Source organism: Athalia rosae, chromosome 1 (assembly GCF_917208135.1).
Source record: "Athalia rosae chromosome 1, iyAthRosa1.1, whole genome shotgun sequence".
In the NCBI taxonomy this organism is placed as follows: Eukaryota; Metazoa; Arthropoda; class Insecta; order Hymenoptera; family Athaliidae; genus Athalia; species Athalia rosae.
In genome coordinates, this window is record NC_064026.1 from 12,601,358 (window position 1) to 12,613,110 (window position 11,753).

The window sequence follows — 11,753 nt, forward strand, 5'->3', positions numbered from 1 at the left end:
GCAGTTTGGAGCTCATAGGCCAGCGCGATCTTTGGGTGGGGTGGAGTCCCATCCGGGCGTATTACTCATACATACAGGTATGCGGTGATCACCTTTACTCTACACTCGTACGCACATATGTCTTCAGGTAGAGGATCTTTGCAGGTACGACGTGGGATCTACTTAGTCCCGAAGGCCCGCCACGATCATTCAGTACATTCAATGTCGTTGTCGTCCACACGAGGTTCGCCTCAGTTTGATTACATCCTCTGACGATCAGCGACGCGGGAACACAATTCTTAATCACTCTACCTTAATTTACCAGTTCTAGAGAATATTTCACAAACTGATCACGTCCTTAGAGGTAAGTGCACCATCTCTTCAAGTTCGGAGAATTATTATAAGTGGATGCAGCACAAGCGCGCTATGATTAATTTTTCATTTTAAAACTACGCCAAATTAAGTTTGCGGAAGTTGTCTCAGTGTTCTTATTTAAAAAAAAAAGAAGCTATTGATCTTTTTTACTGAGCGAGCATTGCATTCGCGTGTATTTTAGCATTCAATTTAAATTAGCGATGAGGTTGAGGAAAACAAATCGATACTCTATTTCATTTACGTAGTTTTTTTGAAGAGAATGCATTTATTGTCATTTAGAGCTGGAGGGTTTAACATTTCCAGAAAAGCGCAGATTTGTGATTATACACCTTTATTGGAAAGTATACAGAAGGTGTCTAAAAGCGGAATATCCAAATGGTATACCGTGACAAACAAGAGAACGTTAAAACTATCCATTTTATAAGTGCATGAATATAATTAGTAGACCGGTAATTGACGAAAATCCACTGAAAGCTAACGACCTTCATTTGAATTTAATCGAAATGTCCATCACGAAGAACATAAACACGAGCGCGCGGTCGCACGATTCTCGATTACTAATTGGAATCTGGCAGTCCATCAGTGCGAAGGATATAATACTACACATCCTTCATTTTTATCCTCTTCAAAGAGTATACAATGGAACCGCAAGATTCGTACGTGAGCTCAAGTCTTGTCTCAAATAATAGTAGAAAGCTTTACGATCAGATTATAGGTTCAAGTTTTACGTTAGTTACTTGCTATGTATAAAACGAAAAGATTATAGAAAATGAAAACATCGAACGTCATGTGGAAATTTTTTAATCGTGATTCGCATACACCCCTTTTATGCAAGTTACCAATCGCTGCGAAAATTCAGACGGCTAAAAATTTATAGTAAGAATGATCCGACGTTATTTGAAAAAATTGCAAATTTAACTTTCCTGGAGGGATTGAGAGACTCGAATAAACAAGTTAGAATGATAAAAAGGGAAAAAGAGGAATCAACTGGAAAGTTGATAATAAATAACGCCACATCGTATGCATTGTGTTCTGTAATTCGATGCGCTGGATCCTCTGCATATTTGCATTCGGATGTGATGCCAATTCTAAAAGTAGAAATTGAACCATTAAAAGGGACGATATTGCCTCGAGAATTTATTCTGCTTCTACCTTTTTTCATATCTTTTCGTACTTATAATGGTATCTTGCGTTTCCCTCTCTCTTTATCGTTTCTCCAACGGATGTCGACCCCTTCAGGAATGTTGATGAATGTGTAATCGATGTGTCTGAACTTTATTAAACGCTAAAGTGAATTTGCGGTTTTGACAACTGATGTTAATGTGCTAGTGGCAATTACCTATTACGCAGCTCTTCGACGAATCTTTTATAAACCGCAAGTTTGCCGTACTCTACATTTCTGTAGAATTTTTCAGTTTTTCAATAATGGTGGCGTAGGCAATCGACCCCATCAACTAATTAAGACTCAAAAGCTGAAAAAGTGAATCACCTGCAGAATTGTCTGCAACAATTTTTAATATACCAGTTTTGGCCAGGAATATATGAAATACCGAATATCCTCAAACAGGTTTTCAATATTGTAGTCATATTGTCGTATACCTCCTAAATTCAATTATTAATGATCATCGATGGTTACAATATCACAATGAATATACGGTTGAAAATAATTGTGACGAGCAATCGAATAAGATTATACGTGGAGGGTGGCAAGCGTTGCGTACCTTACCGTAAGGGTGTCAGAGTCGTACCTGTGTGTAACTGTGCGGCGATCAAATTTGGTATGGGAACCGACGCCATCATGCTACAATTTCGTTTCGCAGAGCTATCCATTCCCCGCGCATTCTTCGCTCGCCGAACATTTAACGTACAAGGCAAATTTTCAAGAATATATAATTACAGGGGTGCATTGCTCGATTGAACAGACGACGATCCCAAGTCCGCGGACGACTGGCGAAGGTTAACCGGTTGTTTTGGAAATTTCGGTAGGTTCTCCAACCCGCGATATCGCTGCCTCGACATGACTAGAGAATTAGCTGTCTGAACTGCATTTCATTGTCCTACAGATGTAGCGTGCATTTTTCAATCAAATTATCGGAAAATTGTCAATGCACGGTAAATTCAGAGTCTATATACCTAGGTATAGAAACTCATGATTATCTCTATGAATTACGCATCGTACTATATTTTGTGTGCATATACGATTAGTAATGCATAAGTATGCAGTTTACGTTTCGGGAACAACAGTTACGATTACAGTACCACTTGCAGCTATTGTACGTGACAGCAACAGCTTCGTCTTTCGCTCTCTGTATATGTATAAATATAAACGTACGATTGTTGATCACGACTTATTATCATATTTCACCCATATCCATCCACCTGTACTGAATGGAATTGATATACAATCGTCAATGATGCTCACTTTGTTCATGATAAAATTCAAAGTACGGATAATGCAGTAACGCTCGAGCGGGTTGTGCAGGGCGTCGTCAATCCGGCGTCCCAGTGTTGACGTTCGAAGGTGACCAAGTTTTCGTCGTTATTTCATTCACTCCACTTGCACTTAAACTTATAGCTATATTCAGACAATTTTCTTTTCATCGTTATAACAGTTAATTATGGATGGAGGAACCAACCGGAGTAAAGGTGAAAGTAAAAATACAAGAGGCTATACAATTACGCACCCAGGTTACAGATTTTTACTGCCGATACTTTAATGTTGTCCTGCAACTTCGCAAGGCCGAAATTTCGCTCCAGTTACGTCGATTATGTATATTCGGTATATACCGTATAGTATTAACCACCACCTTGGCTTTTTAATTTTTTTCCTCGATTTTATCGTACAAGATTAATTTGTGCCACTCTGGAAATTATATGCTAATTTTCAGGGGGCTTGGCAAATGTGACGACGAGATGCGAGTCAGAAACTAAAAGCACAAAGTGGTATCCGAATTCCCTACGTGTTCCGAATATGTAACGAACACAACTGGACTAATTAGCTCGCTAGCAGAGCCCAACCCAACACGTAATCTCTCATTCGACTGCGTTAAATTGTTTTTTCTTTCTTTGTCATCAATTATTATTTTCGGCATCATATACATATCACTCGAATTATCAGAACAGCGTAAACTGGTTTTACGCTACAAACTATTGAATATGTACGTGTGTATATTTTCCTTGTGTCGTAAATTTGGATTCTGCAACAGTATACATAAATAAGAAGGTCTCCCAAGCAAAGTAGTGAAGTATATACCATCGTAGAAAATATCGAAACGCTAATTCCAATATCTAAATTCTTATCCGGGTTAGATCAACGCAGAATATCGAGAAGAAAAAAGAACTTATCAATAATCCTCGGTTTCTTTGGCATCCGCACGAATAGGTTTCATAAATGTCCTCGGCACATTGCGCAACTACTTTGCTTATTCAAACCTCGAGCGAAATCAAGCGGCTGAAAATCAAGGGCGGCATAGTAATATTATGTATTTGCTACTGTGCACTGCGACTCATCGGCGTCTGATAAAATTACATAGAGCCTTCGTAGAGCTATATGACATGAAAGTCAACTTTAAAGTATCAAGTAAAAATGGCAGTAAATCAGTTGCTTTCGGAGATTCTTAGAAGTAGCGGTTAGAATAAATCAAATAGACTAACGGCTGATTCTTTTTAGTGGTAAGCGATTCTTGCGTTTGAAACTTTGTTTAAAATGCGCCGCGTGTGTCATGGATAATAATGTATGATACCTTGCAAATATACCTTGAGTGATTCTCCGATTTGTTATTATATAAAAATAAGCCATAATGCATGTATACGCATAAAAAATATACTATGTAGGTACACCAAAATCCAAGCCAACAGAATTGAAATTTAATTTTGAGCTTCAAATATTGTCTTATGTATTTCGCCCATCATGATTTATGATTTGCAATAAGTTACAGGACGGAGTAGAAAACAATGACAATTCGATGGAGGGTAGCTAATGGTTTCCCGCGATTTCTTGATTTCTGCATGTCTGATAGGAAAAATCAAACCACTTAAACGATACAAATACGTTGGTGATCGATTTCGGGGTTGGCTAAATTCCTCGGTCAACAACCATACGAACAACGGTACAAAAATCGATCAAACACCGCGCTTACTTGGTCTCACGAGGGCAGAAACGTCAGTCGGATCATTTGACATTTTTATCCCATGCATATTTCAGATTACGAAAGCATCGAAGAATGTCGCTCGTGGAAAAGTCTTTTCATTCTCGATGTAATAAAAATTTACAGGTGGCTTCACCGTGTTTGATAAATGAATATTCGACTGATTAGTCATTCGTTTGGGTTACCGACATTAGTCAAAATGTAAATCTTCCACGCCTGTAATGTAGTTACTCTTTGGCTTGAATAGCCTGGTTAATTGAGTCGTAATGATGCCGCGTTGGAGATATTTCACCGTAAAAATTCAGCTGGAATTCTGACGAAAATGTATGGACCGTTGTTGAACCACGTTGATCTCTAAACCTGACCGTTCTAGTACATTTCCAGATATAGGATTGGGAACACTAAAATGAGGCGATTATAATATAGCGATATTTTTGGCTTAATTTAATGTGATATGAAGCAATAAACTGTTGGTACCGAATATCATATAACTGCTTATTAAAAGACGATAATAAACAACTCTCCTTAATTAAAAATAATAAAATTGAAAAATTCAATAAATCGAATTTAAAGAGTGATAAAAGTTCTAACGGGACTATTCAGTTTTGAATGGTATATATTCACATTAATTTTTTATTTTTTTAGTATAAACAATAGCGGAACGAGTTCCTCGGCAAAATCCTCAAGCGAGGGTATAGAATTCATACGGAGGTTTTCGAGCGCAGATGTATAATGTCTGAAGTGCGACGAACTCAAAATTAATGTGATAAAATAAGGAATAAATTGATGTTTAGATGCAAATCTTGCCATACTCAAAGCCCACGCGTGCGGTCAAGTATCAATAGTCATTCGCGTGCCAAATGATCGATGGGCAGATAAACGCGAGACACGATCGCAATTTGCTTAACAAACATCGCCGACTATAAGTCGCAAATTTGTCAATATGCTATGCTAAATGACAATGTCGACGAATATGCCGACATTGTAATACCTGAATATTGTTTCTGCAGGGGTGCGATGGTCCCTAGACGAAAGTTGTTAAGGTCCTATCTGCTAGCGCTATTTTTCCTAGCTCAGGTAAGTTTAAAACTGATTGCCGGTTTTCATATTTTTATTTTCCTACTATTTCTCTATCATTTCAAGGTACTAAATGAATCGGGCGTGAGAAGTCATGGTCGATTGATGGATCCACCTTCCCGCAACAGCATGTGGCGGTTCGGATTTCCCAACCCCGTGAACTACAACGACAACGAACTCTTCTGCGGCGGGTACGCAGGTTTGTAATGTCTCAGCATATCCATAGCGTTGATAATCTTTCCTATTACAGCCTTCTTTTCACTCTGGTATGAGAGCGAGGCACAGCCCGGATTCTGTTTATGCTAATTTGCGCTAATTTATGTTAATCCCGTTGCGAGCTTGTGATTTATCGCGTAATATTTCCGAATAGTTCAGTGGGTACAGAACGAAGGGAATTGTGGAGTGTGCGGGGACGCTTACCACACCAGCAAACCTCGCCCTCATGAAGCTGGAGGTGAATTCGCGAAGGGAACAATTGTTAGGCACTACACCGTTGGTCAGGTAAATTCATAGTCTTTTATTACAAGATTGTCAGATTATTTCGTAATCATATTATTCCTTCTTTTCTTATTTTTCAGGAAATCGATGTGGAAGTTGAGCTGACGGCGAATCACTGGGGACGTTTCGAGATGTATTTATGTCCGCATAACAATCCATCAAGTGAAGCTTCTCAAGAGTGCTTCGACAAGTATGCACTCTTAAAACAATTGTAGATCGCTGGCACGGAATTTTTTTTCATGCAAGATGAAAATCATTTCCGCAGGTACCCGCTTCATATCTCCGGAACGAAAGACGTTCAGTTCAACATCCCGACCGACACAGAGAAGAAGGCGATCTTCAGATACAAAGTGGCCTTGCCTCCCTACGTGACTTGCTCACAGTGCGTTATTCAATGGAATTATTACACAGGTATACATACATATAAGAACGTGGGATGTTATAATGTTTGATTTGGTATCGTCGACGTACGATAATTAAAAATGTTTGTGGGCAAGGCAACATGTGGGGTACTTGCGAAAATGGAACTGAGGCAGTCGGTTGCGGTCGTCCGGAAACTTTTCGGAATTGCGCGGACGTTAGCATAGTGACGAGTACTGGCGGTGTTCCTCCGTTATTCGTGCAGCAGGACAATCCTTACCTTTTATATTACAGGGACTACCGTTCTCCGAACAATATATTCCCTCTGGTAATAAGGTAATGCATACTATTGTTAATTTATTTTTATTTGTTTTTGTAGAATTGATTTAGCACCGCTATTAATTTGCTGACAGTGAATTATGTGTTCATTTAATATTACAGATCCCAGGTGTGTATGCCAACGCAGCTCTATCGTCGTATACCTGGGATGAACGAATGGTGTCAGACGAACTGTCTTCGATATCCACCGAACTGCCCAGAAAACATTTGTCACTGCCCGTAAGCTTCAAGATATTTACATTTTCCCCGCAAAGATCGAATAGATATATAAGTGATTTCGATCATCTCATGTCAGGATCCTGAGATATTTGTTTGCTTCATTTCAGGAATACTTGTGACGCAATTGGTGAGATTGAGGGAAAGGAAGGCGCTAGCGTTTACTGTCTAGACAAATGTTTGGTCTACCCTTCAGACTGCCCAGCCCATCGTTGTTCTTGCTACTAACTTTTGGCCCTAACGCGATAGTCATTTGAAAAGTAATCGTTCTACTCTAGACTTCCATATTTATCTACAATTTATCTCCAATTTCCAGACAAGTTCCTACATAAAACTAGCACTGAACATTCAAGTTCGTTGTTCATTCAAGTTTTGTAATAATTCGAATCGGGGCTGTGTGGCCGATGCAATAAAATATTCTATATTGACGTAGGTAATCGCTACATCATTGTTTTTGTGCTTTCAAAAAAATAACAACTCACGAAGTTATATTATTTACCGTAACTCGTGCACAATTATCATTAATTCTCCATTTTCGATATACTAAATATCGAAACAGGCTTCTTTAGAGAGGGATGAATCATGTTCTCGACTACTACGCCTGTTTTGTGGCTCCTAAGTTCGATAAATTTTCTTGCCACCAGTCGATTATGTTCATGGACTTCTGGATGGTTTACGTATTCTTCCAGCTGAAAATCCAAACAAACACAGAAACAATACAATAAGGAAAACAATTAAGGAGGACCAGTCAAGGACAATACATGATATTTATCTGTACAAATAATACACCTACTTTCATCCAAGTGCAATGAGCTATTTCTCGTTCACATCTGGTAATGTCTAAGGTGCGTGGAGTGAGACAAACCACCATGTAGATATCTGAGCAGTCAAATGCAAAATGATGTGCATGTCGAAACAAGAGAAGCTGTTTGAATTCTGCCTCAATTCCTGTTTCTTCCATAACTTCACGCTGAGCAGCAATTGCTATGTCTTCACCTATAACAATTTACTCAAATTTAATTGAATCGATCGGTTAGAGCATATGAATTCTTGACTTGATGATCAGTTTGCATCAGATGAACTCACCTGGTTCTACGTAACCCCCAGGAAGTTTCCACATTTGAGAGGCAATACTGTACTTTTCTTTAACAACAAGCACTTCTTCAGTATTCTCATTAAAAACCAGTGCGCCGACTCCAAGTAGAGTGTGGGCATAAGGAGGCACGTTGCAGGACTGATGAACTGGGAGCCATCGATAAAGGGTTACATATTCATTCTTCGCGTGATGGAACTGGAACCCATTTTTTGTGAGAACTGGAATCCAATCGGAATGCTCCAAGTTTACACGAAACCAAATGGCTCGTCTCTCTTCCGCTATCCATTGATCCAGAGAAGCTAAATTAATGAAGATGATGACAATTATGGTTTGGTAAAGTTTATGGTCAATTCTTGCCCCAATTGTGAAATTTCATGTCTCGATTAGACGACTTCCAACGTGAGGCGGTACCTTTCAGACATTTTGTGAATGTGTTGATATCGCAAGGCTCAGATTTTGAATCGACAGTTACGCCATTGAAGCGGTCCTTCTTGCCGTTAAATATAGAAATGTCATTTCCTAATCCCGCCATTTTAATTGTTGTTATATAACCTGCACCGGATGATAGAATTCGTCTAGGGATTCTCAGAAACTTCACAAACTCTGCAACGGCACTATGCATTTAACGTCAAACACAATTTGATTTTTATTTCGGTATTTTATTATTATTAAAACTACATTAAAAGACTAGCGCTAAATCCTATTAGCCGAACCTATGATATCACAGTTATGCTGATCCTCCTTTATCGACCACTGTGACGGAGGAATTGTGATCTTATGTATAGCATAAGCAATCTGAAATTTTATTTTCACCAAAAGTCTTAGATTATCATTATCACGATTATTATCCAAGCTAGCCGAGTGCCGATGATAGGCTGTCTTCGATAAAAACATCAAAATGTAACTAGCACATGTTACACGAGTGCTGAGGTCACCTATATTTGAGGAAAAAAACTACTCGTTGATGATAAATTTATATTCTTATCAATTTAGTCATATATTTTTCTATTATCATCCGCATTTTTATTGGGATAGAAATTCATTGCCCATAGGCGCAGCATGTCTCAATCTTTAGAAAATATCCTGAGCTGACAACGCGTTAACCTCAGCGGCTGAACCGTTGCTGAACTTGACAGACGCAGACCTCATTCCCGTCTTTGATTGGATCAGCTGGCTAAAAGAGCAGACGACAAGGCTCGCGCTGCCGAAATATTCAAATTCAAAAATGCGGATTATTGCAATCTTTGCTCGCACTCCAAAATTCATCGATGTTGTCGTAGACTTTACGAGAAGGATCATTATAGTTGAGAGCTTCGCATAGCCGACAGTAATGGCGGGAAGCACTTTGAAAATACCCATGTTCATTCAGGACTGTAAAATTCTTTCGCCAATTGTGAAATTTCATGTATTCGGCGTGATTTTCATCCAAGTAAAGTAGATAGTCAGCCAGAGTGTTGGGATTTGCAAAATCATCGACATGAATGAAGGATTGCGGTGGCAGCAATTGCTTACAATCGTATCTAGAGGCGCCCATTATTATCGGTACTGAATATTTCTGGTAGCCGTGCCAGAACGGTTTCTCTGTAAGATACTCTTTACAGTTGGAGTTCTCGAAAGCCAGATAGCATTTATATTGTTTGAGAACTTCACAGTCCTTTGCGTAATGTCTTGGGCAAAGCTCGGTATCGCCATGAAGGCAAACTCCATAAATATCCAATCTTCCTTCAAGGGCTTTTCGGAGATTTCTTACGTACTCCCATCTACCGTTATTTCTACCGCAATTACTGCCCATTATTGCAACTAATTTGTTCTTGCTTTTGATGAGGTTTTCGTCAATATTCACGACGCTACCAGCAGCCAAGGTTCTTCCATAGGGCACGGGAACATCACTGTCCATTCTGTAGGTCATCGACCAATTAAATAAACCATTGTAATCTGATAAATGTTGATGCCCATGTAAAAAGGTATGCAGCGGGGATTCGTCCGTCATGAATATCCATCTCTGCCTCATTCGGATTTCAGAGCTCAAGTTTTTCGGCAATTCTTCGACACTCTGCGTTTGATGCAAATGAAACAAAATTGCATCGGCCACTTCCACATCTGCTGAATCGTAGCTCAACCGACAATTTTTCACCGAACAATTATCCCAGGGTGAATATCTAAAAAAAATTTACACGTACATACGTACATACGTTTTTCCAAAATAATAAAAATTCGAGAAAAAAGGTAGGTGTGAAAGACAAAAGATGGCAATACTGACGCTTTACTGCCGAATCGCTTCAAATGTCTTCTTTCTAAAAGTGACCCATATTTCCATATCAATATTAGGTATCCGCCAGCTGGGTAATCGAGAGTCTCTGATACATCAGCCCACCTTGGTTCTAATAGCCATTTCCCCAGGGTTGAAAGCCCGTTGATCTACAAGGTGTACGGTTCTGTTATCGATAACTGTCTATCTGATCAAATACAGGATGTATATACCTGGCTCGGAGTTAGATTCCTCCAGTTAATTGGAACAACTGCAGTTGGTCTAGGAGTTTGGTCGACGAAGCTCAATTCAACATTTTCTCTACCGATACGCGGGAAAATCACGGAATAAAAAATAAAGAAAATTCCTGCGAGAACTACTAGACTATTGAAATATCTTATTGAACGAGTCATGCTATTTTCTATACACTTGTTGTACGTTTTTTAGTCGATTTATCAAAAAATGGAGGTGCGCAAGCCACGACTCTTCCAGTATGTTACTTGTTCAGCTAGTGTTATACGAAGAGCTGCGATGTTTCTATGAGCAAACAATTAGCACCAATGTCGTCCGACACCTGCGAGTAAAAGTATAATAAGTATCATGTAAGGTATATTACGTGGATGACGCGGGATAACGCTTTGTGGGTTATGCATTTTATGGATATGATAAGACTACTACAGTGCATAATATTCCCATGATATTCGCTAACCTGTATAGTTTTCTGAACATGTTGCAGCTGCTTGGATGCGATTTGTTGCACGGTAACAAAAGAGGCGTTTGAACAGTCAAATAGCTCCAAGGATAAGCCTTCACTACGCTGCTTCGTGTGTCTGTATTATTATTCAATTTTTAAAAGTTTGGGGTGAAGGGTTATTATCAAAATAGACAATCGTATGGAAAAAAATGTGTATTTTAAAAATGTATCATCATTTACAGGGACTTGATCAACGAGCTGGAGTGGACGCCGCAAGCCTTTTAGAGCTGCGTTCAAATAAAGATTCAATAAGGATAATCAAGTGAGATTAAATGTTTCGAAATGAGAAAAATAAATCATCATAAGATTCGTTGATGGTACAACTGATTTAGGATGTGGAAAAGTTCAAACATTGAGTGTCTAATAATTGAGTAACCAATAGTTACTCAGTGGTTTAATGTTCAAATTGAATTAATCTGATGCAATTCGCGCCTGCACTGAGAGCACGTTGCGTGGTGAAAAAAATAAATAAAAACCATAGGGATCTTTTGGTTTAGGGGGATTTTGTTGCTGACAACCTGACAATCATGAATCAGGTTCATGGCGTTCATAGAGCATAGTATACTTATAGCACTACTTCAATGCTGGAAGCAGTGGGAGCAAGAGCGTGGGCGTTACTGAAATATTTCAGTGGTGGGAGTAACTGATTGTACTTCTTCTTGA

General features: G+C 39.0%; 3 protein-coding genes across 8 annotated transcripts; 1 reads left to right on the forward strand and 2 right to left on the reverse strand.

Annotated features, from left to right (window-relative positions):
• The first annotated feature begins 155 nt into the window (after positions 1–155).
• On the forward strand, positions 156–7,424 carry LOC105687198. Of its 4 annotated transcripts, none has more exons than XM_012402644.3 (9): positions 156–343; positions 5,513–5,579; positions 5,646–5,778; positions 5,950–6,080; positions 6,158–6,267; positions 6,343–6,488; positions 6,575–6,765; positions 6,879–6,995; positions 7,103–7,424. In XM_012402644.3, exons 2-9 carry the CDS (start codon positions 5,520–5,522, stop codon positions 7,112–7,114), a joined length of 900 nt encoding a protein of 299 aa, XP_012258067.2. In that variant the 5' UTR covers positions 156–343; positions 5,513–5,519; the 3' UTR covers positions 7,115–7,424. The 4 variants fall into 4 exon arrangements, with proteins under 4 accessions (XP_012258067.2, XP_048504909.1, XP_012258065.2 ...); XM_012402642.3 differs by having other exon boundaries at positions 158–343; positions 6,575–6,773; XM_048648951.1 differs by lacking the exon at positions 156–343 and adding an exon at positions 2,809–2,875 and having other exon boundaries at positions 6,575–6,773.
• On the reverse strand, positions 6,785–9,005 carry LOC105687199 (nudix hydrolase 7). Of its 2 annotated transcripts, none has more exons than XM_048648953.1 (4): positions 8,802–9,005; positions 8,079–8,387; positions 7,786–7,988; positions 6,785–7,681 (listed from the first exon to the last, which is right to left on the reverse strand). In XM_048648953.1, exons 1-4 carry the CDS (start codon positions 8,980–8,982, stop codon positions 7,514–7,516), a joined length of 861 nt encoding a protein of 286 aa, XP_048504910.1. In that variant the 5' UTR covers positions 8,983–9,005; the 3' UTR covers positions 6,785–7,513. The 2 variants fall into 2 exon arrangements, with proteins under 2 accessions (XP_048504910.1, XP_012258068.2); XM_012402645.3 differs by having other exon boundaries at positions 8,500–8,936.
• A 292-nt stretch (positions 9,006–9,297) lies between these two features.
• Positions 9,298–11,741, reverse strand: LOC105687197 (4-galactosyl-N-acetylglucosaminide 3-alpha-L-fucosyltransferase FUT6-like). 2 transcript variants are annotated; one of them, XM_012402641.3, is made up of 4 exons: positions 11,046–11,741; positions 10,570–10,910; positions 10,349–10,506; positions 9,298–10,247 (listed from the first exon to the last, which is right to left on the reverse strand). In XM_012402641.3, the coding sequence occupies exons 2-4, from the start codon at positions 10,747–10,749 to the stop codon at positions 9,308–9,310; spliced, it is 1,278 nt and encodes a 425-aa protein (XP_012258064.2). In that variant the 5' UTR covers positions 10,750–10,910; positions 11,046–11,741; the 3' UTR covers positions 9,298–9,307. The 2 variants fall into 2 exon arrangements, with proteins under 2 accessions (XP_012258064.2, XP_048504906.1); XM_048648949.1 differs by having other exon boundaries at positions 10,570–11,741.
• Between the last annotated feature and the right edge of the window lie 12 nt (positions 11,742–11,753).